This window comes from Gymnoscopelus braueri, assembly GCF_963280865.1.
Source record: "Gymnoscopelus braueri genome assembly, chromosome: 3".
Taxonomy (NCBI): domain Eukaryota; kingdom Metazoa; phylum Chordata; class Actinopteri; order Myctophiformes; family Myctophidae; genus Gymnoscopelus; species Gymnoscopelus braueri.
In genome coordinates, this window is record NC_137612.1 from 49858675 (window position 1) to 49883936 (window position 25262).

Genomic DNA, 25262 nt, shown 5'->3' on the forward strand with positions numbered 1-25262 from the left:
CCCAGTTACATTTTGCGGAACTTTTACTTTACTTGAGTATGTATGCAATTATTTAGTTGCAAGTTACAGTAGATTATTATTGCAAAATATACATGCAGTAGCTTGTAGATGGGTTAAGTACAGTACTTGAGTAAATGTACTTAGTCACACTTTTTCCACCATTTAACTTTGAAACCCCATGCCGCCCCCAGCCTGCGGTATACTGGGGGACAACGAGTCTCAGCTGAAAAGCTGCCCCACTACCTGCTTAAAATTAGCATCAGCGTGGCCTCCCTGTGCACGCCTGCATTCCTGCTGGGGACAGGTCACTGACGACTCCATTTTATCTGCATCTTCATTTCACCTGTCCTCTATTTCAAGTGCACCTTGCTTTTATCCAGGGCTGTCCTCTACTAACTAGTCTTAGTAAAAATGGACTTTGAGTTACAACTATACATAGACATATATTTTTTTAAAGTCTACACCAAATCTCTTCGCCAGAAGCAGATCTACAAGCTGACAACGCGTCGCACTGCGACGCGTTGTCAGCCTGTAGATCTGCTACTTCTGGCGAATGTCCATATTAGGCCATATTTGGAAGAAATGGGCCACTTCATGAACCTTATACTTCCTTCACAGGTTTTACCAGTTATACTAATTACGGCTCAGTTCCATTCTGGTCAAACAGAGTCAGGCTGCTGATATTGTGCATGTTGTTCTCACTGGCCACAGTTACATGGACCATCATGTATTCATTCAGAATGAATTCATTCCGAATGAACTCATTCCGAATAGAGGAATCCGATCCACTCACCTGTTTACATGTAACCTGAATAAAAGTATTCCTCGTTTACATGACCAAAGCATTCATTCGGAATATAACTTTTGACATGCGCAAAGTGGTTCCCGCCTACGCCTGGGCATGGACCAGGGGCCACTACCCGGAGCAGAGCTTCCCCTGGTGGGCATGGGAGGAGGCAATAGCCCCCTTGTGCCTCCGTGGCAGAGGTCTGTACTGTAGGTCGTAGGCAGGCCGGTAAGCAACGCACCGACTCCTGGCCAGGCAGCGTTGTATGTGGTGCAAGCCTGTGTTCCTTTGTTATCGCCGTTTTAATGCAAAAGTAGCAGATCTACAAGTTCAGACCAGTTTCTTTTTTTGTATTGGTATCAGACACGGTAAAACGTAGGCTAGCTAGCCTATACGACTCATGTAGGTACGATGACGTCATCGCGCATTCGCACATGGTCATTATAATAATAAATAATAATACATAAACACCGGACCGCTCATGGTCATTATAATAATAAATGGAGAGAGAGAGAGAGCAACACTACGTACAGTCTATGAAACAAGGCACGCTCATTTGTGGCAAAAGTACAAAAGTATTGGCATCAAAATATACTTAAGTAGAAAGTATAAGCTACTCATTATGCCGAGTGTCACGTTTTTCTTGTATTATTATGAAAAAGCTTTGAAACATGCTGTAACTCATTCACTGTGACGAAACCCCTCTTTCTGCACCAAGTAGCGCGCGGAGCGCACACGGGTTGAATGCGGGGTCTGTCCATAGTCTGTCGCCCTAAAACACAATCGCCCCGGGTCAAAATCCAGCGACCATGGAGCAGCTGTGGATGGCCCGCTCAAAAGGTGCGTGGGGCGGGGTGTTTTGGGACGACCGTTCCGGCTGCCCATGTAATGAATTGATGAAGTAAAACTCATCTGTTTTCGCTGCAGCTGCGCCTGCGCCCTAATAATGTTGTTTTCATTTATTTTTGTTCACGTATGCTATTAAAATAATGCAGCTATTGCAGTATTGGGCCTTAATTAACATGTGATTAAAATGTATATGTATTTGGCCCCTCATATATAAAAATAAAATAATAATAAAAATAATAAATCTGATTTAAAATTTTAACTTACAGCTGATCAATGCGTTTCTGCGTTTACGTATGGACAGGGATAAAAAAAAAAAATCTTTGTCATGTGGCCAGGGATTCTTTTTAAAAACTGAGGACTAAAATACCCGTTTAGAAAAAGGCTTATTAAATGACGCTATAGAATAGAATCATTCATTTTATCCCGCAGGAGCGAGCGCTTCTCAGCACCAACCGTGGCCGAATTAGAGATTTGATAGGTCATTTTTGGACAATTCTGACTGCACTAAAGTAATGCATGTATTCCAAACAGAGAGGAGTGTTCGGAATAAAGTGTTTACATGGTCAATTCCACCCCAATACCCCAATACCACCCCTCCAAACCCGAATGAAAATTCATTCGGGTCAGACTGGAATGGAATATTCTATTCCAATTGAGGTGTTTACATGAGCATTTCTATTCTGAATGAATTCATCCATTCATTCAATCCGAATAGAAGTGTATTCATTCCGAATGAAACTGTCCATGTAACAGCAGCCACTGTGTTCTCACTCTGCTACACGCCAGTGGGTCTCAAAGTGTGGTCCAGGTACCCTCATGGTCCCTTGGGGGGGGTTCCAAATGGCCCCTTAACACATTGGGTGCCTGAATTTTTTAATAACAACTTACCGTGGGTGCCAGCATTCTCCCCATTGACTGCGCTTTGCTGTTTAAAGCTGTAGACTCCACGACGAGCAAATCCACGTTAAAAAAAAGCATGCAGTCATGGAGCGCGATGACCCTGGCTACATCCTGGAACGATAACATTTCACTCGCGAGTTACAACGGGGAGGGATCGCGCATCGCGCATGACCGGTTTTCCCCACCGGAAACAGATTCGGAGATACAGACGTTTTAAAGTAGGAAATAGACAGGAAGCGGAAGGGGAGCCATGTTTTTTTTTTTCGGTGATCCATCTGGCCCTTCCTTCTCAGGATCACAATGGGTACTCCCAGAGCTGCTCTAGCCCCTCCCGTGTGGAAAAAAAACAAAAAGACACAAAAAACGTATATATACGGTTTTGGCACTCCGCGTCACTTTTTGCACCTTTTGCAAAACCGTATATATGCGGTTTTGGCACCCCATGTGTTAAAAGGATCCCTGGCTAATAAGACAAATATGCCTAATACATATAATTGCCCTCGATAACTAAAATACAATTTTTAAAACACCTTGAATATTTTTTTATTTTAGAATCTTTCACTCAATAGGGGCAATGCCCGTCGCACGTTGATGATGTCATTTGCCTATGTGTGGTCCAGCCCTATGGAATTTATGGGATGCATGTGAAAAAAAACATTTAAAATATCGATTTGATGAACTATTTCTAAAATGAATAAAATATTGAGTGGTGTGTAACTCTGAGAGTGTACAACAACAACAACAAAAAAACATGGTCTCAGAATGGCGACGCTAGGGTTCAAGTGGTTAACATAGTTTCGGCGTCTCAGCGTTTCATTTCGTGACTCATTTGCCACCAAACCCACGGTTGTGAGGAGGAGTGAGTTTCAGTGAGAATTAGGTGTGACAATGCTCCTACTGTTCCACATTCTCACAACGCTGAATAGTGTACACAACGACACAATGTTGAGGATTATAGGACATTCTTAACCCTTTCAATCCGGGAACGCATCATCCGTGTCACTTTAGATTTCTTTGGCTATTCAAAAATAGCAGATCTACAAGCGCTATGAGCTTGTAGATCTGCTATTTTTTTATAATCTGCTTGTAAAAATATATTTTTTTTTAAACGTATGTTGCTATATCAGTGGTGCTCAAACTTTTCCATGTCAAGGACCCCCCAAAATGATACATTGTATGTATTTGGCCGCGCGGACCCCGATCTCAAAATATGTTGTTCCAGGGACCCCCAGAAGCACAGATCGGAGTTAAAAATGTTATGTAAAAATATAAATATATATTCAAAGATTTGCACACATTTTCAAGATTTTTCAAAAATAGCAGATCTACAAGCTCATAGCGCGGCACCGAGTGCCGCGCTACGAGCTTGTAGATCTGCTATTTTTGAAAAACGCATAGGCTGTAGATGTATGTATGGCATGCACTTGAGTGCAGTATATGGACACTGATTCTCAAACTATTTAATTTCAAGGACCCCCCAGTTTGAGACGCATTATTAGGCCCACAGACCCCCGTTAGATTTTAGTTTTTTTTTTGTGTGTTTGGTTCCATTGATATGCTCTCTGAGTTACAGACCCTCATAGGGTCATTTCTGTTCCTCCTACTGTAGCTATCTAACATTTACCTGGGGACCCCCTGGAACCCACTCAAAGATCCCTGAGTTAAGAATTAGTGCAGTAGGATGCTTCAACATGCATGCTTGAACATGTGTGCAAATCTGTGAATATATATATTTTAAAGCGAACATTTGTAACTCGAATCTTTGCTTCTGGGGGGTTTCCTGGAACTAAATATTTTGAGATGGGGGGGGGGGGGGGGGTCCGCGGCCAAATACATATAATTGTGGGGGTCCTTGACATTGAGAACCACTGATATTTTAGCAACATAAGTGTTTCAGAAAACTGTTGACGATACGATACGATAATACTTTATTGTCAGCTCACACTGAATTTGTCTTGCTACCCAGAAGCACACATTTGACATGACACAAAAAAAACAAAAATACATGCATAGATAAAAACATAAAGACAAGAGCAATGTCCACCACTCAGCCTACCCCTGGACAAAAACTCCTGATTAAGCCTCAATGTCGTCTGATGGACTAAGGACCTCTTCAGTTTGACCTTATTGTATGTTGGAACACGTACCGTTTCTCCTTCCTGAAGGCAGCAACCTGTATTCTCCATACAAAAACATGGCTAGTGTTTAGAAGACATTTGTGTGGAATGGGCCTCAGGTCTTAATGGGTTAAGGATCATGATGAACAGACAGCTCAGGCTCAGCATCGATCCACGGCATCAGACGGGACGTCTCCCGTGATTGACTCCCTCTAGAGACTCGTGTTCTGTCAGGCGTGGGAGCCCGACTGAGGATGGGATATACGAGCGCTATGAGCTTGTAGATCTGCAATTTTATTTAAAAAATCGGGAACATTTTGTGCAAATCTTTGAATATATATATATATTTAAAGCAAGCATTTTTAATTCAAATCTTTGCTTCTGGGTATTCTACAAATATGTTCTAAATCCAGTGTTGCAATGCTGAATTGGAACGTGGTTGCGCTGTATTTTAATGACGTGACGCGCACGTCGCTTAACACCTACACTACAGGTCACGCAATGGACAATTGCTATGCATCTAGGCTCATTCCTATGTTAATCCACCTGGTGTGAGTCGGGAGCCTTTGTAAACTTTGTTGAGGTGTGAATTTAAAGCTGTTTTAAATCTATGCGTGTGCCTGCGCGTGCTCCTGGTCAAATAGGATCCTGCACGGCGTGCAAGGCCGTCCCATGAGCAATGCAACCCTGTCTAAATCCTAACAGTGAAGAAAGAAAAAAAACACGTACAGTATGTCACTATGATATCAGTGGTTCTCAAACTTTTTTCATGTCAAAGACCCCCAGCATGATATGTATTTGTCTGTGGAACCCCTATCTCAAAATATTTTGTTCCAGGGACCCCCCAGAAGACATTACCATAACTTAGTTATGAAGTGTCTTTGTTAAAAGATGTTATGCAAACAATAGTGTGCTATGTGTTATGAAGCCTTATAAACGCATTACAATGCATTATAAATGCACTTATAATGCATTATAGACCAGACCTTAAATATAGTATTAGATATCAGTATTGGAACTGCCTAAATTGATACATATTAGACAGCGGGACCTATTTGAAAAGATATTGACCCCCAAAGACTCACATAAGAGAAGATTGTTGTTAAGAATGTTCCCCCCAGAATAAGGATGTTAGGGTTCAAGTGGTTTACATAAAGAAAAAAATAAGTTCCTATCATCACACAAAGATTTGCCGGCCCCCCCTGTATAGTAGTAACTCTGAGAACATCCCTAGGGCATTCGGATCCCCTGTTATAGACGAGACACTGCACTACAACACTAACACAGCTTGTTTTATTAACACATTATGACCGTGAACGCATACTGAGTCATTTTAGATGTTTTAGCTATTACCATTATTTTATACTTTGGGGTATTCAAAGTATGAAATACAGATATACAAGCTCATAGCGCAGCACCGAGTGCCGCGCTATGAGCTTGTAGATCTGCTATTTCTTTCTTTTTTTTGGCAAATCTTTGAATATTTTTTAAGCAAACATTTTGAACTCAAATCTTTGCTTTTGGGGATTCTACAGATGTCTTCTAAATCAGATACAGATGTGTTGCTAAATCAATAGTGATCAAACTTTTTCATGTCAAGGACCACCCAAAATGATAAGTATTTGGCCGTATTTTGTTCCAGGGACCCCCACCAGAAGCAAAGATTTTAGTTACAAATGTTCGCTTATAAAATATATAAACTGTATATTGAAATATTTGCCAAAATGTTCACGATTTTTCAAAAAATAGCAGATCTAAACGTTCGTGCCGCGCTATGAGCTTGTAGATCTGCTATTTTTTGAATAGCCTAAGAAATCTTAAAATGACACAGACACGCTCCCGGATTGAATGGTTTAATAATGTGAGGGGAATGACCCGATACTATGATATCTGCTACGGGAAAGGTTTGGATTATGCGGGGGCTGTGTTTCTTATGACAAATGGGGGGGGCCTTTGGAAGCACAGCAATAAAGAATAGATTGGACCCTCAACAGGATTAGCAGAGTGCCTTCTCCATTGCTCCCCATCCCTCTTGCTATGGGGGGGCTAGCAGCCCTGTTGCAGGGGACATGTCCAATCCATCACGCAGCTCCCCGTAACTGAGTCGAAACTGTTACTGTTGTCCTTGGAAAAATGTGTCCCTGCTGCTTCTCACTATGCGCAGGTTTCTATTTTTATACCTCTGCCTGTACACTCATAGCATTGTTACACCGTACGGTACGGTGCCATTCCTGCTGCAGAGGAGAGAAAATACCAAAAATATGACAACATTTCAGTTGAGAGCTGACATCCCTCACCGGGGGGGGATATGAAATACGTATATATTATAAAAAATATTGTATATATTAACCCATCCAATCCGGGAACGCATCTGTGTCACTTTAGATTTCTTTGGCTATTCAAAAATAGCACATTCAAGCTCGACATACAAGCATACAAGCTAGACATACAAGCTCGTAGCACGGCACCGAGTGCCACGCTACGAGCTTGTAGATCTGCTATTTTTTGCAAAAATCGTGAAAATGTTTGCAAATATATATAATGGCAAATACATTTTGAGTTTGAGAACCACTGATATTATAGCAACATATTTGTTTTAATTGTTTTAGCTGTTAGGATTTAGAAGGCATTTGTAGAATCCCCAGAAGCAAAGACTTGAGTCAAACATTTTTGCTTTAAAAAATATATACATTCAAAGATTTGCACACATATTTTTCAAAAGAATAGCAGATCTACAAGCTTGTAGATCTGCTATTTCTTAATAGCCCAAAGTGTAGCTGAAAATCTAAACACAGCTATGCGTTCCCGGTTTGAATGGGTTAAAAAAAGCATGTCAAGACAGACAAATGTGAAACGTGGGGTAATGCAGTCTGGTAGAATAAGACATGTGAATGTGTACTTTATTTCTTTTTTTAGTCCGTCGTTGCAAATGATCACCTGTTTCTTTTTTCCTGTCGATTACAGAGCAAAGACATCGGCGTGCAGATGCACGAGGAGCTGGTGAAAGTGACTAATGAGCTGTACACGGTGAGTTGGAACAATCTGAAAAGCCTACAACCTTCTCTCTGTGTGTCTATCTGTGTGGTTTCGATCCAGCAGCGGTTGTTTGAAGAAATAATGGCGTTGCTGTCGGGCATATCAACCTCTTATCTCCATTATCCCATTAAAACGCATCTGTGTAACCACTTTAGCCATTATTTTATACCTTGGCTATTCAAAAACAGCAGATCTACAAGCTCATAGCGCGGCACCGAGTGCCGCGCTATGAGCTTGTAGGTCTGCTGTTTTTGAAAAATCGTGAAAATGTGCAAATCTGTGAATATTTATATTTTTCTAAAGCGATTTTTTAAAACTCAAATCTTTGCTTCTGGGGGGTCCCTGGAACAACATTTTGAGATGGGGGTCCGCGGCCAAATACATATCATTTTGGGGGCTCTTAATGAAGAAGATTGAGAACCACTGATTTGACTGATACATTTGTAGAATCAGAAGTAAAGATTTGACTTACACACATATTTGCTTTAAGAACATTTTCATGATTTTTCTAAAAATTGCAGATCTACAAGCTCATAGCGTGGCACTCATCGCTGTCGGGTGGAAACCTTGTATGTCCAAAACCGGCATACCCTTTTTTAAATTATCATTCTAAAAACATTTTAAAATAGTGAAAATAGCCGATCTACAAGCTCACAGCCTGTCACATAGCGACACGTTGTGAGTTTGTAGATCAGCTATTTTCACTACTTTTGTGTGTCACTCGTATGATCAACTAGGGCGTTAATTTACAAAAAAAAGACATAAAACGTTGAAATATGGAGATACAAGTTTTCTGCCAGACAGCGTCAATATCCTACCTATTTTTTCTATGGTGGCTTTTTCTGCCTTTATTGGATAGTATTAGTGAAGAGAGACAGGAAATGGGGAGAGAGACACGGGGAATGACACGCAGCAAAGGCTGTCAGGCTCGGGACTCGGACCAGTGACGTGCTGTCATGCAGGCTACATTGAGTCTAAAGGAACTGTGAAAACCATTTGAAAGGCTGAAACTGCCGCACCAAACCGACACTGTTTGATCCCAAAATTCAGAGAAACATGCCTGTCTGTCTATCAGTCCCTCCCCTGTGTGTGTGTGTGTGTGTGTGTGTGTGTGTGTGTGTGTGTGTGTGTGTGTGTGTGTGTGTGTGTGTGTGTGTGTGTGTGTGTGTGTGTGTGTGTGTGTGTGTGTGTGTGTGTGTGTGTGTGTGTGTGTGTGTGTGTGTGTGTGCGTGCGTGCGTGCGTGCGTGCGTGCGTGCGTGCGTGCGTGCGTGCTTGCGTGCGTGCGTGCGTGCGTGCGTGCGTGCGTGCGTGCGTGCGCGAGGCTTCTGTGTATAATCTGCATTACTCCTCAAGCATACTGTAACCAACCACCATATCCTGCTAGATCCAAAACATATTTTAATTACTGTAAAGTGGTTGGTTTTGGACTCATTTTTGGCGCAACAGTGCGTTTATTTTCTTGTGTAACCCTCAACAGCTTCTCCTTTAAATAGAACATAATGTGAGTAGACAGTTTGTTTTCTACGTCAATCCAACGGGACATTGCGTTAGAAATTAGCCGATGGAACCCACAGCTATGGACTGTACAGTCGTTGACCAATCAACATTTCTTACCGCCCTTCCAATCAAAGCAGTCTAGAACTGGCGAGGCCGCGACGCGTTGCAGGGCTTGTATTCAAAAATAGCAGATCTACAAGCTCATCGCGCTGCACAGATCTGCTATTTTTTTTAAATCGTGAAAATGTTTGCAAGTCTTTGAATATAAACATCTTTTTTATTGTATTTATTTTTAAAGCAAACATTTTTAACTCAAATCTTTGCTTCTGGGGGGTCCCTGGAACATCATATTTTGAGATGGGGGTCCGCGGCCAACTACATACAGTATCATTTCGGGGAGCCCTTGACATGAAGAAGTTTGAGAACCACTGATATTACAGCAACATACGTTTTTTCAAAAAACTGTTAAAAGACATTTGTAGAATCCACAGAAGCAAATATTTGAGTTACAAATGTTCGCTTAAAGAAACGGACATTCACAGATTTGCACAGATTTTCTTGATTTTTCAAAAATATAGCCAAAGTTTAAGATAATGGTGAAAGTGGTTCAAATCTAAAACATTTGCTACATTCATTCACTGCAACGAAGCATAGCTCAGGCCAGAACTCTCGGTCCGTTGCCAGATATGCCTTATCAGCAGTTGCAAGCCTCAAACAGGTCATTTTCTTCCTGATGCGCATAGGACATGAAAAGGGGAGAATTTGCATGTTTTCCTCCCACTGTGTGAAGTGTTTTTTTTTTTTTAACAGCAGTTTGAAGGAGAAAGTGTTCTGGCCCCTGGGCTGGCGGAGCTCCCAGCACACTCAGCAGTCTAGTCTGTGACTGCTACTGTACTGCGGAGGCAGGCAGTCTGCAAGCCCACAGTGGTGGAAGAAGTACTCTGATCACTTTTTTTAATTATTTGAGTAAAATACCACAATATAAAAATGCCCCTGTTGCAAGTAAAAGGCACAAAAGTATTGGCAGAATCAGAATCAGTTTTTATTGTCACATCACAGGTTTACAAGGTAAAAAAGTGGGTGAAATTATTTTTTGTACATCGTTCCCATCGCAACGTTAGTTTCCATAGAAAGAAGAGGGGGGGGGGAAGAAGAGGGTGGGGGGCAAGTGGGAAGGAGATCAAAACAAGAGAGCAACAGAAGGCCAGACAAGTTATCTACATATTTACAAATTACCTGAGATAATAAAAAACTAAAAAAACTAAACTAAGGTGCCTGAGCATAGCAGCAATGTATTGTATACTGTGCATGTTATACTTATACTGTGCATGATAGACAATGGACGTTAAGGTGCTTAGAGGAAAAGGAGCACAATAAAAAAAACAAAAAAAAGTCAGTGCGTTATACAAGGGATTAAGGTGCAAAAGGTCAGTGCGTGTCCACCTAGAGTGGACTGACCCTAGTATAATCCGCAGGTAGCTCCATGAGGGAGTGCAACAAAAAGTCATTTGTACCTGGTGTAGTCCACAGGTGTGTCCGAGGGGGGGCTAAAGTCCAAGTCATTGTCCCTGGTATAATCCACAGGTGTGTTCAGGAAGAGCCAGAAAAGTCTGCGCCGCCTGTTGTCAGGCTGCTGAACAAGGCCTATGCCTCATGGATGGCTTATGCCCCATTCAGCATTCTGACAGCAGCCGGATTGAAACTACACCAGAACCTGGTGGTGGAACTCTTGATACTGTGGTAGAGCCCCTTGCCCGGTCGCGGTCGTTGTAGGGGGTTGAACAGTCTGTGACTTGGGTGGTGCTTGTCCTTGATGATGCGCTTGGCTTTGACCACGCACCGCTTTTTGTACAGTTCCTGGAGCGCTGGGAGCTCGAGTCCCATTATCCGCTCTGCCGATCGCACTACTCGTTGTAGGCTGATCTTTTCTCGGGCAGTGCAGTTCCCGTACCAGGCCGTGACACAGCCTGTTAGGATGCCTTCAACAGAACTGTTGTAGTACAGCCTGAGGATGCGATGTCCTACTCCGAGCTTCTTCAGGCGGCGGAGCCAGTACAGTCGCTGCTGAGCCTTTTTCCTCACGTGTGTGGAGTGCGTCTCCCATTTGAGGTCCTCCTCGATGTGTACTCAGAGGAACTTGAACTCGCTGACCCTTTCCACTGCAGCACCGTCGATGAGGATGGGCGCATGGTCTCTCCGCGGCCTCCTGAAGTCCACGATCAGTTCTTTGGTCTTGTCGACGTTAAGAGAGAGGTTGTTCTCCCGGCACCAGCGTGCCAGTGATTTGATCTCCTCTCTGTAGTCAGACTCGTCGTTGTTGACGATTCGGCCTATCACTGTCGTGTTGTCCGCGTACTTTATGATGGTGTTGGAGACATGTGTGGCTATGCAGTCATACGTGTACAGGGAGTAGAGGAGAGGGCTCAGCACGCATCCCTGGGGTGCTCCGGTGTTGAGGGTCAGGGGGGCGGATGTGATGCTGCCCATTCTCACCACCTGATGTCGGTTGGACAAGAAGTCCTGTATCCAGTCGCACATGCTTGGGTGTAGCCCTAGGTCTCTGAGCTTTTTGTCAAGTATTGCTGGGACAATGGTGTTGAATGCTGAGCTGTAGTCCACGAACAGCATATGTACATATTTGTCCTTCAGCAGCTTGTTGTCCATGTGCGAGAGGACGGTGTGGAGAGCCATGGCAATAGCGTCGTCGGTGGATCTGTTTTTGCGGTATGCATACTGCCACGGATCCAGCGAGGCAGGTAGCATCGGAATATACTCATCTGCTCCAATGTTAGAAACCTTGTCAAACACAAGCTCTGATCTACAAGCTCTGATCAGTTTGTTTTGTGATAATCTAAATCTGCGAAGTAACTTGTAACTAAAGTTTTCAAATAATTGTGTAAAAAAATCGCAATGACCGTCTCTGTCGGGGGGAAACCTCATATGTCCAAAACTGTTACTCTTCACGATTCATATTCAAAAATAGCAAAAGTAGCAGATCTACAAGCTCAAAACGCGTCGCTTCGCGCCGCGTTTCGCGCCGCGTTTCGCGCCGCGTTTCGGGCTTGTAGATCTGCTACTTTTGATGCTTTCGTGTGACGTTGTAGTATGATCAAGTCGGGCATTCATTTACGAAAAAACACAAAAAGTTATAGTATTTGACTTAAGTACACTACTTGAGTAAATGTACTTAGTTACTGTACTTTCCACCACTGCATTGTGCTCACTGCAACCAACCACATGCTGCTGCCTCTGTAACAGTGTGATCTAATGTTACATGTGTCTGACACTATCTTAGCTTTACTGTCACTGCCACTGTCTCAAAGTGGGGTCCGGGGACCCCCAGGGGTCCTTGAGGGGGTTCCAGGGGGTCCCCAGCAAAAGTAGTTAATATAGCGTCACAATCGTTTTTAACCCCATTATCCATTTATACGTTGGCTATTCAAAAATAGCAGATGTACAAGCTCTCACGTCTGCTGTTTGAAAAAATATCGAAAATGTTTGGACAATTTAGAATGATTTTGATAGTATGTTTTCATACATCCTCTCTTCTGGGGGTCTCTGGCACAAAACATTTTCAGACGGGGGTCCGCGGCCAAATATATATCAATTTGGGGGTCCTTGGCACAAAAAAGTTTGAGAACCACTGTGTTAACTGATGTCGCACATACTGTCGCACATACTATCCGGTTCCGGATGACAACCCTAGGAGTGAATGTATACACGAATCCACGGAGCGCTGCCCTGGGCGCAGCCATTGCTGCGGTGTCAACGCTCCACGGACGCGACACCGCATCAATGGCCGCCTACAGGCAGCTACAGGCAGCGCGTCTGTGGATTCGTCTATAGGCTCTATGCACAGCAGCCATATTGTAACTTCCTTCACAGGTGTTACCAATAATACTAATGAAGGCTCTGTTCCATTCTGGTCAAACAGAGTCAGGGTGCTGATGTTGTTCTCACTGGAAACACTCTGCTGCACCAGTGGTTCTCAAAGTGTGGTCCAAGGACCCTCGTGGTTCCTTGAGGGGGTTCCAAATGGCCCCCTTACGGGTGTGTAACTCTGGGGGTCCTTGAAATTCAAAAGTTTGAGAACCACTGTGCTACACTAAATGGAACAGAGCCTTCATTAGTATCATTGGTAACACCTGTGAAGGAAGCAAAGAGAGGCCCAATTCCTTTACAATTGGCTGCTGTGCATAGAGCCTATAGAGCATCGCAGTTCCCGCCCACTTCCTGGTTTTTCGTGGTGCCGGAAGGAACAACTCAATGCATTTTTCCCATTACATTTCCAAAAATATTTGTATCTATTAATTTAAGCCTCGAATCAAGCCATCATGACATGACATGAATCATGACCATAAAACGTTTGATTCTGTGATTATTTTTTTTTGAAAACGGCAAAACAAAGGGTATTTATTAAATATAGTATATCATATAATTAAATATAAAATAAAAAAAATCACAGAAAAAAACGTTTTATGGTCATGATTCATGTCATGTCATGATGGCTTGATTCGAGGCTTAAATTAATAGATATAGATATTTTTGGAAATGTCAATGGGAAAAATGCATTGAGTTGTTCCTTCCGGCACCACGAAAAACCAGGAAGTGGGCGGGAACTGCGATGCTCTATTGCAGCCCTGTGTGAGGGAGTTCAAGTGCAGTCCCCAGGGATCATGATGATCACGACTGAGGCTGCAATGGAACATGAGATGGGCGGAGAGGAGATATGAGCTTTTTGAGTTACCAGTCAATTGTCGTTAACGATTCTCACCTGTGGTTGTATAAGTTTTGTTGTAGTGACAAAAAGAACGAGAGTATTTTAGTGACACTCGAGTATGTACGTGGTACAAACGTTTAATGCCGCCATTAAACAACAACAACAACAACAACATAGTGGGCATTTATGATGTAACTTTGTTTGGATTGATTGAAGTCGCAAGACCTTGATAATTAGATAATTACATTTTCTACAAGGCTTAGAGTTACATGAACATGGTTAGAATAATACGTTGTATTATATTGCTTGTCTGCTGCGTTGCCAGATTTTGCGAGAGAAACAAGCAACCCGGTCTATGAAAACAAGCCAAAAAGAACCGACTTTAGGCCACACATGATATTTTATTTACATCGTATCATCATAGGTTATTTGAAAATAGCACCGCAACTGCACTTTAGAAACAAGCACCCCCCAAAAAAAAAAACCCACAACTACCAATATTTACAAGCGACTTTACAGAAAAAAGATAAAGAGATAGTTCACCCCTAAAAATATGTTTTTTCTATCGATTAGTCACCCCATGGAGACTTGAATTCATTGATATTATTTTTGTTTTTGTCGCATTCCTAAGCCAATAATTTGATGACCATCGGACCGGTAGGCAGCGGTTCCGGTAAGAGACACAAAGACGGTACCGCTGCCGGTCATCAAATTGTTGGCTTAGGAATGCGACAAAAAACAATTAAAATTAAAGTCTCCATGGGGTGTCTAATCGATAGAAAATAGTCATTTTGGCAGTGAACTATCCCTTTAATAAGCGGACATGGCAACACTGCTTGTCTGGCGTATTCTGTCAATATTGAGTTAGAGATACTGCCCAGAGTATACGATGTTGTATACAATCTTGCATGTGTAACATTATACGGCACTTTGCTATCATTGATTTTTTTCCCCCTCCTTGTTTTCCACTCATACATTATTAATAACAAATACAGTATGTATTTACGTTAGCTGGCTGCACAGTGGTGTATTATTGCATGCAAGAAAACCATAAGACAAAAAAATATACATGAATATGAATATGGCTTGCTGCATGTATTTGCTGTCCAAAACTGTTCCTTTATTATTATAAAAAAAACTCCTACTTTGTATAGGCGATAAAAAAAATGACGATCTACAAGCTCACAATGTGTCGCAGTGTCGAGTACTTCTTCCACAGTGGTGGACAGTAACTGATTGATTGATTGAATATTTTATTAGGCAAAAAATGTAAACATCACAATTAGATTTATAATACTTTGTCTAAAAGGTCCGTCCAAAAAGGTCCTTGCGGTCTTGTTTCCATTGGTATTCAATTCATAGACATATATAGTAGCAACCAAACAGTTCAAATATCAACCCAAAAATACAGAAAAAATAACACTACAGTATATGTAAAAATAAAAGGGGTGGGGCGGGGGGGTCGTCTGTTTTGGAGTATTTGTGTTTAGTTTTTTGCAAGCTGATGACTTACTCCGCCTACATTTCAAATTGAAATACTGTGCTTTTGACTCCACTAGATTTCTAGGAAGGGACTTTTGGGATCTTCCACCACTGGTAGAACCCTATTGATCGATGTCTTGCTTGCGTTTAGTGGAAATGGAAAGAGTTTCATGTTTCATGTGTTTCACGTGTTTCAGTGTCACTGTGTGTGTGTGTGTGCGTGTGTGAGCGTGTGCATGTGTGTGTGTGTGTGCATGTGTGTGTGCGCATGTGTGTGTGTGTGCGTGCGCATGTGTGCGCGTGTGCGTGTGTGTGTGTGCGCATGTGTGCGCGTGTGCGTGTGTGTGTGTGTGTGTGTGTGTGCATGTGTGTGTGCGCGTGGGTGCGTGCGCACGGGCGCGCTCGCGCAGCCTTCCTCTCTCCCATCGATCTCACTTCCCTTTGCAGCATCAATTATTTCAATCAGGGTTGCTAGGAAACCAGAAAGTGAGAGTGGCTGAAGGTGGAACCACAGTTCTGCTTTTAGATCAGCTAATTTCCTTCAACCCAAGTATAAAATGAATGGGGCTTAAGTGGTTAACCACTTAAGCCACAGCATCCATATCCAGGGAAAAACGCTCGCAGAACATAGCAGATGTACAAGCACACAACGGTTCGCGCTATAAGCTATGGGGTTAAAGTGGTTAATGTATGTTTTGTATTAATAATCTAAATCTGCAAAGTAGCTAGTATCTAAAGCTGTCAAATCATTATAGTGGAGTAAAAAGTGCAATATTTGCCTCTGAGATGTAGTGGAGTAGATGTAGAAGTAAAAGTACTGAAAATGGGAAATACTCCAGTAAAGTAAAAATACCTCAACATTGTACTTAAGTACAGCACTTGAGTAAATGTACTTTGTTACTTTACACCACTGCATACTAACACATTGCCACGCGTTGCGAGCTTATAGACCTACTGTAGGCATTCAATTATGAAAAAAAAAACATAAACTTTAAAATAACGATAAAAGTTGAAATACAGAGATACAAGGTTTCTGCCAGACAGCAACGATATGGAGATCAAAGGTTTCTTGTCCAACAACCGTGATATGCAGGGCAGTGTGAGACAGTATATAGAGGGAGGTCATTCCTCTCATAAAAAGGAAATATGGGCAGAAATTATGCAAATCGAACGCGAGTAGCATTTATATAAACGCTAGTCACAATCCCAGTGACAGCGAGTGATTACAGCCTATTTGCACTGCAGTAAGGGCAGTAAAACAGCACCGCAGCCATGAAATACGATTGTTGTCAGAACCGATTATGATGCTCGTTTGTTTTTGATTCACTGACATGCGGTTGTAGAGAACGCTAAAAATAGAAGATAGATGCACCGTTATTTCTCAACCTCCTTTCATTTTGAAGCCAAGGACCCCCAGTCTCTGCTGTAAAATCCTCAATACTTTTGCTTTTTTTTACCCCTTTTCTCCCCAATTATAATTTGTACACTCTCAGAGTTACAGGCCAATAGACGCATTTCCAGACAACGTCACACTGATAAGAACCAGTATGCGCGAGCAGGTCGGGGCCAAAAGAACCCAACCTCTCATTAGATGCAATGTAAAAGTGGTCACAGCCTCACGTGTAAAAATGCATCCCATCAAACTTTCAGATGCTGTTTTCCTCCCAGTGTGGAAGAAGAAGGTTTAGGATGGATGTTTACTGTGATCTCTGCCTCTTGAAATAATAATAATATACCTTGGTTTATGTTGTGTCAACTTGTGTGTGAAGTTGACACACACAAGCGAAGGTGTTGCGTGTAGAGAACGGCCGAGAATAGCAGACCTCCAAGCTCACAACGGTCGCATCCGCGATGCGTTGTGAGCTTGTATGTCAGCTGTTCTCGGCACGCAATACCGTTGCGGGGTGAAGTATGTATGTCTCGCCAGGAGCGTCTCACCAGCCAACACACAGAGGAGGTTGAATGAATTGAAACCAGTGCTCCCCAGAGTGCTCCCCAAAACAACAGGTTTGGGGATCTGTTGGGAATAGATGACATGAAACAGGCACCTGCGTGTGCAGTCTCAATGTTGGTAAACAAGAAATCCGTCTATGACAGCAACAAACTTTGCGGGCCCTGGGTAGGCCACCTGGCCTGGCTGAGACCTGCGCTCCAAGGAGCACATTCTTCTAGTTTTTAATGGGTTTTTTTCAGCTTTTTCATGACGTCTTTAACTCCAATAACCTTGGTGTTCCCTGGCAGGTGATGAAGACGTACCACATGTACCACACAGAGAGCCTGAGCGCAGAGAGCAAGCTGAAGGACGCCGAGAAGCAGGAGGAGAAGCACATCGGCAAGGCCAACGACCTGGGCGGGGTCAGCTTGCTGCGTCTCGCCCACGACGACCGGCCGCAGCGCCGCAGCTCCGTCAAGAAGATGGAGAAGATGAAGGAGAAGGTAATGCAGCGCTGTGGCAATCAATACTGCAATGTAGAAGAACTCTGTTACAGGTAAAATTCCGGAATAAAAAATATACTTGAGTAAAAGTACAAAAGTATTGGTATCAAAATGTATTTGAAGTACCAAATGTAGAAAGTACTCATAATGCAGAATGTCCCATTTCACAAGTTTTCAAATGTATACAAATGTATAATTTATTTTTGAAAATAGCTGATCTACAAGCTCACAATGCGTCGCATCGCGACACATTGTGAACTTGTAAATCTGCTATTTTCAAATGGCCGAAATGTACAGTATATACTGTAGGGCTGAAGTGGTTACTGTATGTTTTGTAATAATAATCTAAATCTACAAAGTAACTTGTAACTAAAGTTTTCAAATAATTGTAGTGGAGTAAAAGTACAACATTTGCCTCAGAGATGTAGTGGAGTAGAAGTAAAAGTACAGAAAATTGGAAATAATACAGTAAAGTAAAAATACCTCAACATTGTACTTAAGTGCAGTACTTGAGTAAATGTACTTAGTTACTTTACACCACTATGTATTTGGCTGCGGATCCCCATCTCAAAAATATTTTGAGCCAGGGACGTCCAGAAGCAACGATTTGATGTGTTACTTGCAAAGTTAAACACAGCTGTTTTCCCATTTCAACATAAAACCATTATAACGAGCTCTAGCGTGTCTTTTCAGAGCGTTGCTGTTCCACAACTGCCATATTGTTGAATTATTTGGCTTGTATCTTTCCTACATTTCATTATTCATTTGACACAATTGAAATGATGCAGAACAGTAGCCATTCTGGCCAATATGCCGTAGTCTACACTCAAATTCTTGTGTAAACAACATCAACAACACAAGTACGAAAGTCATAGGCCTAATATGCGCCCCCCATTTTGAGAGGATCATACTGTATAAAGGTAGCCTACAGTACCAAACAGTTAGGCTATGCATAATAACTCCCCAGTTCTACATTATTTACAGCAGTCAAGAGGCACTCCATATACATAGGCTACAATTTCAGGTCCTCGAATGAAATAATACCAATCAATATCTCATATATGGCACTTTCTCTTGTGCGTAAAACACACATGAAAGGGAACATTCGGGTAGTTTAGTTTTAAATTTGAGAAACTGAAATGGGGAGGACAAAAATAGCCTAATGATGTGTGTGATTTCAGCTGCTAGACTTCTAAAGCAGCCAACTCATTTAATAGTCTGTTCTTTTTTATATTCACAGCCAGATCATTTCGGTCGTTGAAAGATATAGTGCTGAAAGCTGCATATCTTGGAGCATTCCAATTTGCGAGTAATGTGGTGGCTCAATTGAAATTTCAGTCAGTCCATTCAGACAGTCTTGAGATAAAGTTGAAGTTGACCAACAACACACGCATTTCATGACATTGAACTGAGAAATGCCTCTCAACAGAAGCTTCTGTTACCGCCGTTATATTAAACAAAAAGCATGACAATGCTGGTATTTAAAAAGCGATGCAACTTTTGCAGTTCGCTTCCTCAGTGCACCGTGGGTTGGTGTCACTTTAGCCCTATCACTTTAGCCCTATTTTATACCTAGGCTATTTGAAAATAGCAGATCTACAAGCTCACATTTACATTTTATACCTAGGCTATTTTATACCTAGGCATTTGAAAATAGCAGATCTACGAGCTTGTAGATCAGCTATTTTCAGCTATTATATTTCAGCTATTATATTTTAGTACTTTTACTTTTACTTTTGGTACTATTTGATGCCAATACTTGTGTACTTTTACTCAAGTCATTTTTAAATTCTCGCCTCCCCCCTGTCAGGTGACAAGAAGGTCAGTTGGCTCTTATGCATTGAAGGAGGCATGAGCTCGGCCCTGGGCTCCCTAAGCTGGTGGGGGGAGTGTAGCGCCCTTAGAAAATTGGCACCGGGTGAAAAAAGGGTTACAAAATTGTGGGATAAAAAAAAACATCCGCAGGGGCTCCCGTCCGCTGGGGCCCCCCTGTCCTCGGGAGCGGGGGGGACAACTGTACCCTGACCTCTCAATCTCAGGGCGGACACTCTAACCACAAGCCCACACTGAGCTGGTTAGAGTGAGCATGTTAATGAAATAATATTTTATTTATAGAGTGCTTTTCAGGATACTCAATTTGCGCTTCACATTAATTCAAAATGATCGTTTCGATTCATCCATAACATTAAAGCATTTCCAGAGAGAATTTTGCTTAAGGCCTATATTAAGCGGAATTGCGGACATCGTATCCCCCTCTGTTTATTCATTTATGTCTGGTGGGGAAATGTTTTATCCCTGTTTTTGGTCTGACCGAATTAATTACATGCAATTCCTTTTGTGAAATAGGTAGACGATATGTTTGATATTTATGTTTGATATATTTGATGTATTCTTTTAAATACATAGAAAATAGCTAAAATAGCCAATCTACAAGCTCATCATTTTCACATTTTGTCGTACAAAGAAGTATATAGGGCTTAATGCAGTTAAGAAAATGTCCCTCCCTTTTTTTGTTGAGAAATGCCTTCAATATCGTCACAACTTTAGACACAAGCACTTTTATGCAAAGTGGTTGTGCATGGTTTTATGCAAAGCTTGTTCGATAATGAGATTTCGTGTGGAGACAGAGACAGAACTGCAGCAGTGGCCTAAGAATCCATTTGAAGATTACTCTATTGATGCTGTCTCTCTCTCTCTCTCTCTCTCTCTCTCTCTCTCTCTCTCTCTCGCTCTCTCGCTCTCTCGCTCTCTCGCTCTCTCTCGCTCTCTCTCTCTCTCTCTGGCTCACCCCCTCTCCAGAGACAAGCCAAATACTCTGAGAACAAGCTGAAATGCACAAAGGCCCGCAACGATTACCTGCTCAATCTGGCAGCCACCAACTCACTGGTGGCCAAATACTACATCCACGATGTCTCCGACATGATAGACGTAAGTTATTGTTTACAGTGGCACTTAAGACCAAGAAACTATATTTACGATAATAGATAATAATGACACATGTAAGCACCATTGCTGTCTGGCGCTGTCCAAAAGTGTTACTTTTCAGATGAAAATAAATAAAATAAATAATCTGCATTCCAATGGATCAAAAATAGCAGATCTACAAGCTCATAGCGCGGCACCGAGTGACGCGCTAAGAGCTTGCTATTTTTGTTTATCGTGAAATTTTGTGCACATTTTTGAATATATATATATATGTTTTTAAAGCGAACATTTGTAACTCAAATCTTTGCTTCTGGGGAAGCAGTTTTTTTTTTGTGGAGCTGAAACTTTTTCATATCAAAGACCCCCCAAAATGATATGTATTTGGCTGCGGACCCCCATCTCAAAATATGTTGTTCCAGGGACCCTCAGAAGCAAAGATTTGAGTTACAAATGTTTGCTTTAAAAATACATGTATTACAAGATTTGCACAAATTTTCAGGATTTTTAAAAACATAGCAGATCTACAAGCTCATAGCGCGGCACTCGGTGCCGCAATATGAGCTAGTAGATCTGCTCTTTTTTAATAGCCAAAGTATAAAATACTGGTTTAAGTGGTTACACAGATGCGTTCCCGGTCTGAATAGGTTAATTTAGAAGGGGGAAAACATTTAATAATTATGGTGATTCATGGTTTTTCTGCCCTGACAGCGGCGATATATTATGTATGTTTTTTTCTTGTCACCATGCAGTGTTGTGACCTGGGCTACCATGCCAGTCTGGCGCGCACCCTGAGGACGTACCTGTCGGCCGAGTACAGCCTAGAGACGTCGCGCCACGAGGGCCTGGACCAGCTGGAGGGGGCCGTGGACTCCATGGACCTCCGGGGGGACAAGCTGAAGGTCATGGACGCTCACAGCCAGATCTTCTGCCCCCCGGCGCGCTTCGACTACCAGCCACACATGGGCGACGAGGTGAGCCACGCCCCCGTACCCGTTTTTTTTTATTATTTTTTTTCATTTCAAGGACCCCCGGTTTGATATGCATTTGGCCGTGGACCTCATTTGAAACTATTTATTTGTATCTCTCCCCAATCTACGCTAAAATCATCAGTGTTTATTTAATTCTGAGAGGGTACAAATGGAACCAAATTGAGCCTCACGGGTCCATTCGGTTCCATTTGTACACTCTCTGAATTACAGGACCCGGGGGAGTGATGCGGCGAGTAGGAAGTCGGTCGGATCTATGTTTCTCGATAAATATTGATACATTCGCAAATAAGTTAAAGGACGACTTCACCCATTTTCAATCTTCATACAATAGATCCTCACTAATGCTCCTGATAAAATTGTGTATTTTTTTTCTACTCAGTCTCTCAGTCTACTGTGTCTCATAGGAGGGCTGTGGACAGTTCAGAAACTTGTCTACTAGTGACATCATCGTCAGGAATAGAAAGCCTGTCTGCTTTCTATTATCTTGGATTCGCCATCGATGATGTCACTGGTAGACAGGTTTCTGAACTGTCCACAGCCCTCCTCTGAGACACAGACTGAGTAGACAAAAATGGTGCCATGTTATAATGAGCATTAGTGAGGACCAATTATATGAAGACAGGTTGATAATGGGTGAAGTCGTCCTTTAAGTTGACGCGGAACTTCATCAATGGGCATGAAAGGGACAAAGGCAGACAGATACAGAGATCTTCATATGGACATAAGGAGGACTCGTCTATCCGTCCATATGTCCCCATGTGTGTCTTTAGAACCGTCCGAAGGATTGATTTCAAACTCGAATTAACGATCCCACATCCACGGTGCCACCGAACCGCTGACCGGTCTTGCCCAAATATGGAGTTCCCCCCGATGTCATCAGTGTGACGTCATTAACATGACATCAATGATCCACAGGGAACCTGGACTGTGAATCGTATTTCTTGCGAATCATTCATTCAACCCAGACTTGACACTTCCGATACAATACAGTATAGGTTTTATATTTATAATAATCCCAGGAAGACATGGCAAATACACCTCTCCAAAGACCGCATCTCTCCAAAACTGTTTTGAGCCTGAAGTTCATGCAGAGAGGTCTGGATGCTGGCATCAAGAAGACCCTGGAAGCAGTGGAGAAAACCCTCCTAAGCGATATACACTGGTACCTGGACATTCCAGAGCTCCACGCTAAAGAGAACTTCATTGTAGAAGAGAAGAGCTTTGTGCCGTGCGAGGACCTGCGGTACGGACGAATGTCCTTCAAGGGTTTTAATCCAGATGTGGAGAAACTGATGAAACTGAAGAATGACTCCAGCGAGGTTGAAGAGAAGGGAGTGGACGCGGGGAAAATGCACACGGATGAAGACGTGGCGGCACAAAGCCATGAGAGTCTTGTACATGGCATGAAGAAAAGTTTTGCCAAGAAGAGGGACAGGCCAGCCATGGAAGAGGAAGAGAAAGATGACAACCACAATACTGCAGAAACAAACATGAAGAGGAACTTTAAAAGATCAAAAAGGTCACCTTTTTGAAGACTTTAGAATTATTAGGGATCTTCGATGTTGACTTTTTTGCCGATATCCGATATTCCGATATTCTCCAACACTTAATTTCTGATATCAACCGATACCGATAAATGCAGGCCTTTTCACCAAAAGTCAACTAATTGTCAGGTAACAACATCACATATATAATAAAATAAAAATAGCTATAATATCAGTATAATATCTAATACATATCTAAGAAATCTAATAAGACAGTGATGTTGTTAGGTTTTCCTAACAGCCTAGTTATTAACAACAGCTTGAACAAAATATATAGCAGCCCAGAGAGGGTCGCTTGTAGAAAATCGATAGCTTTGACACAATCTTATATTAGATGTAGGCCTATTTGACAGGGCAGAAGCATAATTGCCTTGATGCATACAACATTAACGAGCGTCAACGAGCGTCAGCTGGACACAGACACACACACCTGCCCTCTGCAGTGGTCTAAACTGACAGACTCGAGTCTGTCTCATTTCTCTCCAAAAGCCCTTGAAAATGATGGAATATGATTAAAGATTACAGTAAGAACCAATACCGATATTTTCAGATATTACATCCCTAAGAATTATGTATTCTTTTAAGAATTGATTGATTGACTTGTTTTTAGCGATAAATAGCCTCCAGATGGATCAAAGTCCTAGTGGAACTAGCAGGGAGCAGAGGTGAACAGTTGATCTCAAACAGCAACATATATTTATATAATATATATATAAAAAAATGTGCACCACTCTGCACCACTCTGTAAATGTTAAGCGTGTTGCGTTTTGCTTGTCATGCTACCAGGTGTGCCAGGTGAGCGCCCAGCAGCCCGTACAGACAGAGCTTCTCATGCGTCACCACCAGCTGCAGTCCCGCCTCGCCACGCTCAAGATCGAGAACGAAGAGGTGAGCATGCTTTCTACGGCTCTGCCATTATTCTATCAGTTACTTTTTTGATTCGTCAAATAATTAATCAAGAACCAGTGGTGTAAAGTAACTAAGTACATTTACTCAAGTACTGTACTGTACTTGTTTTCGTAATGTTATACAATGACACAGTGCTTTGTTAATGTCATTTTGTTTTGTTAAAAGTCTGACTTTGACGCCTGTTTCACCTTGCAATGTAAGTCTACGGGGAGAATATTTTGATCCATTGATCAATTTTGAATCAACGGAGGAACTATTGAAGATATCTTGCCAATACTTTGATATAGTACATACTGTAATGATGTTTTGATCCTTTGATCTGTCCATTGGCAGTGACTATTAGAATATGTTAATGTATGTTAAACAGGCACAAAGCAATATGTTGGGGGTTTTGACCTGCCCGTGACCTTCCCCAGATCATCGCTATGCAAATGTGAAGCTCCATCCCTTCGGGGCTGTGGCCTTGTATAAGACACGCACACACACACACACACACACACACACACACACACACACACACACACACACACACACACACACACACACACACACACACACACACACACACACACACACACACACACACACACACACACACACACACACACACTTAAACTTTAGTATACACTACATAAATATATACTGTACAGTGTTTTTCAAATAGCAGGCACTTATCCAGAGTGACTTACATGTGCAAAATCTGAGTAAATGGTGAACAACCTGTACTGTATGAAGCAGTGTTTACCAAACAGTGGATCCGGACCCTTTTTTGGGTCACAGAGCCATTTTTATGGATTGCGAGTAAATATTTCCGCCCTACATTTAGTTTTTAATTATTTTTATTTTATTTTTATATATTAAAAAAAAAAAAAAAAAATGCCCCCAACATTTGAAAAAGGTAGGGTAAGTGATATTTTTGGGTTAAAACAAAACGTTTTTTTTTTAAAGGTTAAAGCACTATATTCTGATAGTAATCATTGCTATAGAGTGTTTGTTCAGTAACAGGAGTCTCCCCGTCTCTCCAGCTCTTTAATAAACAGAAAATACATTTTTTGGTAGGTGTCAAAATC

At 42.0% G+C, this 25262-nt stretch overlaps 2 protein-coding genes across 7 annotated transcripts in view; both read left to right on the forward strand.

Annotated features, from left to right (window-relative positions):
* The window catches only part of LOC308082646 (SLIT-ROBO Rho GTPase-activating protein 3-like), a 112332-nt gene that overhangs the window by 44417 nt on the left and 42653 nt on the right, over positions 1–25262 (forward strand). For all 6 annotated transcript variants that reach the window (XM_080424527.1, XM_080424528.1, XM_080424529.1 and 3 more), the window contains 5 exons: positions 7618–7680; positions 17631–17825; positions 20625–20753; positions 21500–21721; positions 24070–24171. In XM_080424527.1, the coding sequence (XP_080280653.1) occupies positions 7618–7680; positions 17631–17825; positions 20625–20753; positions 21500–21721; positions 24070–24171 (711 nt within the window). The remainder of the gene's footprint in view (positions 1–7617; positions 7681–17630; positions 17826–20624; positions 20754–21499; positions 21722–24069; positions 24172–25262) is intronic.
* Positions 22765–23271, forward strand: LOC308082931 (M-phase phosphoprotein 6-like; the record flags this gene model as incomplete). The annotated part of the gene is made up of 1 exon (XM_080425012.1): positions 22765–23271. One exon carries the CDS (start codon positions 22765–22767, stop codon positions 23269–23271), a length of 507 nt encoding a protein of 168 aa, XP_080281138.1.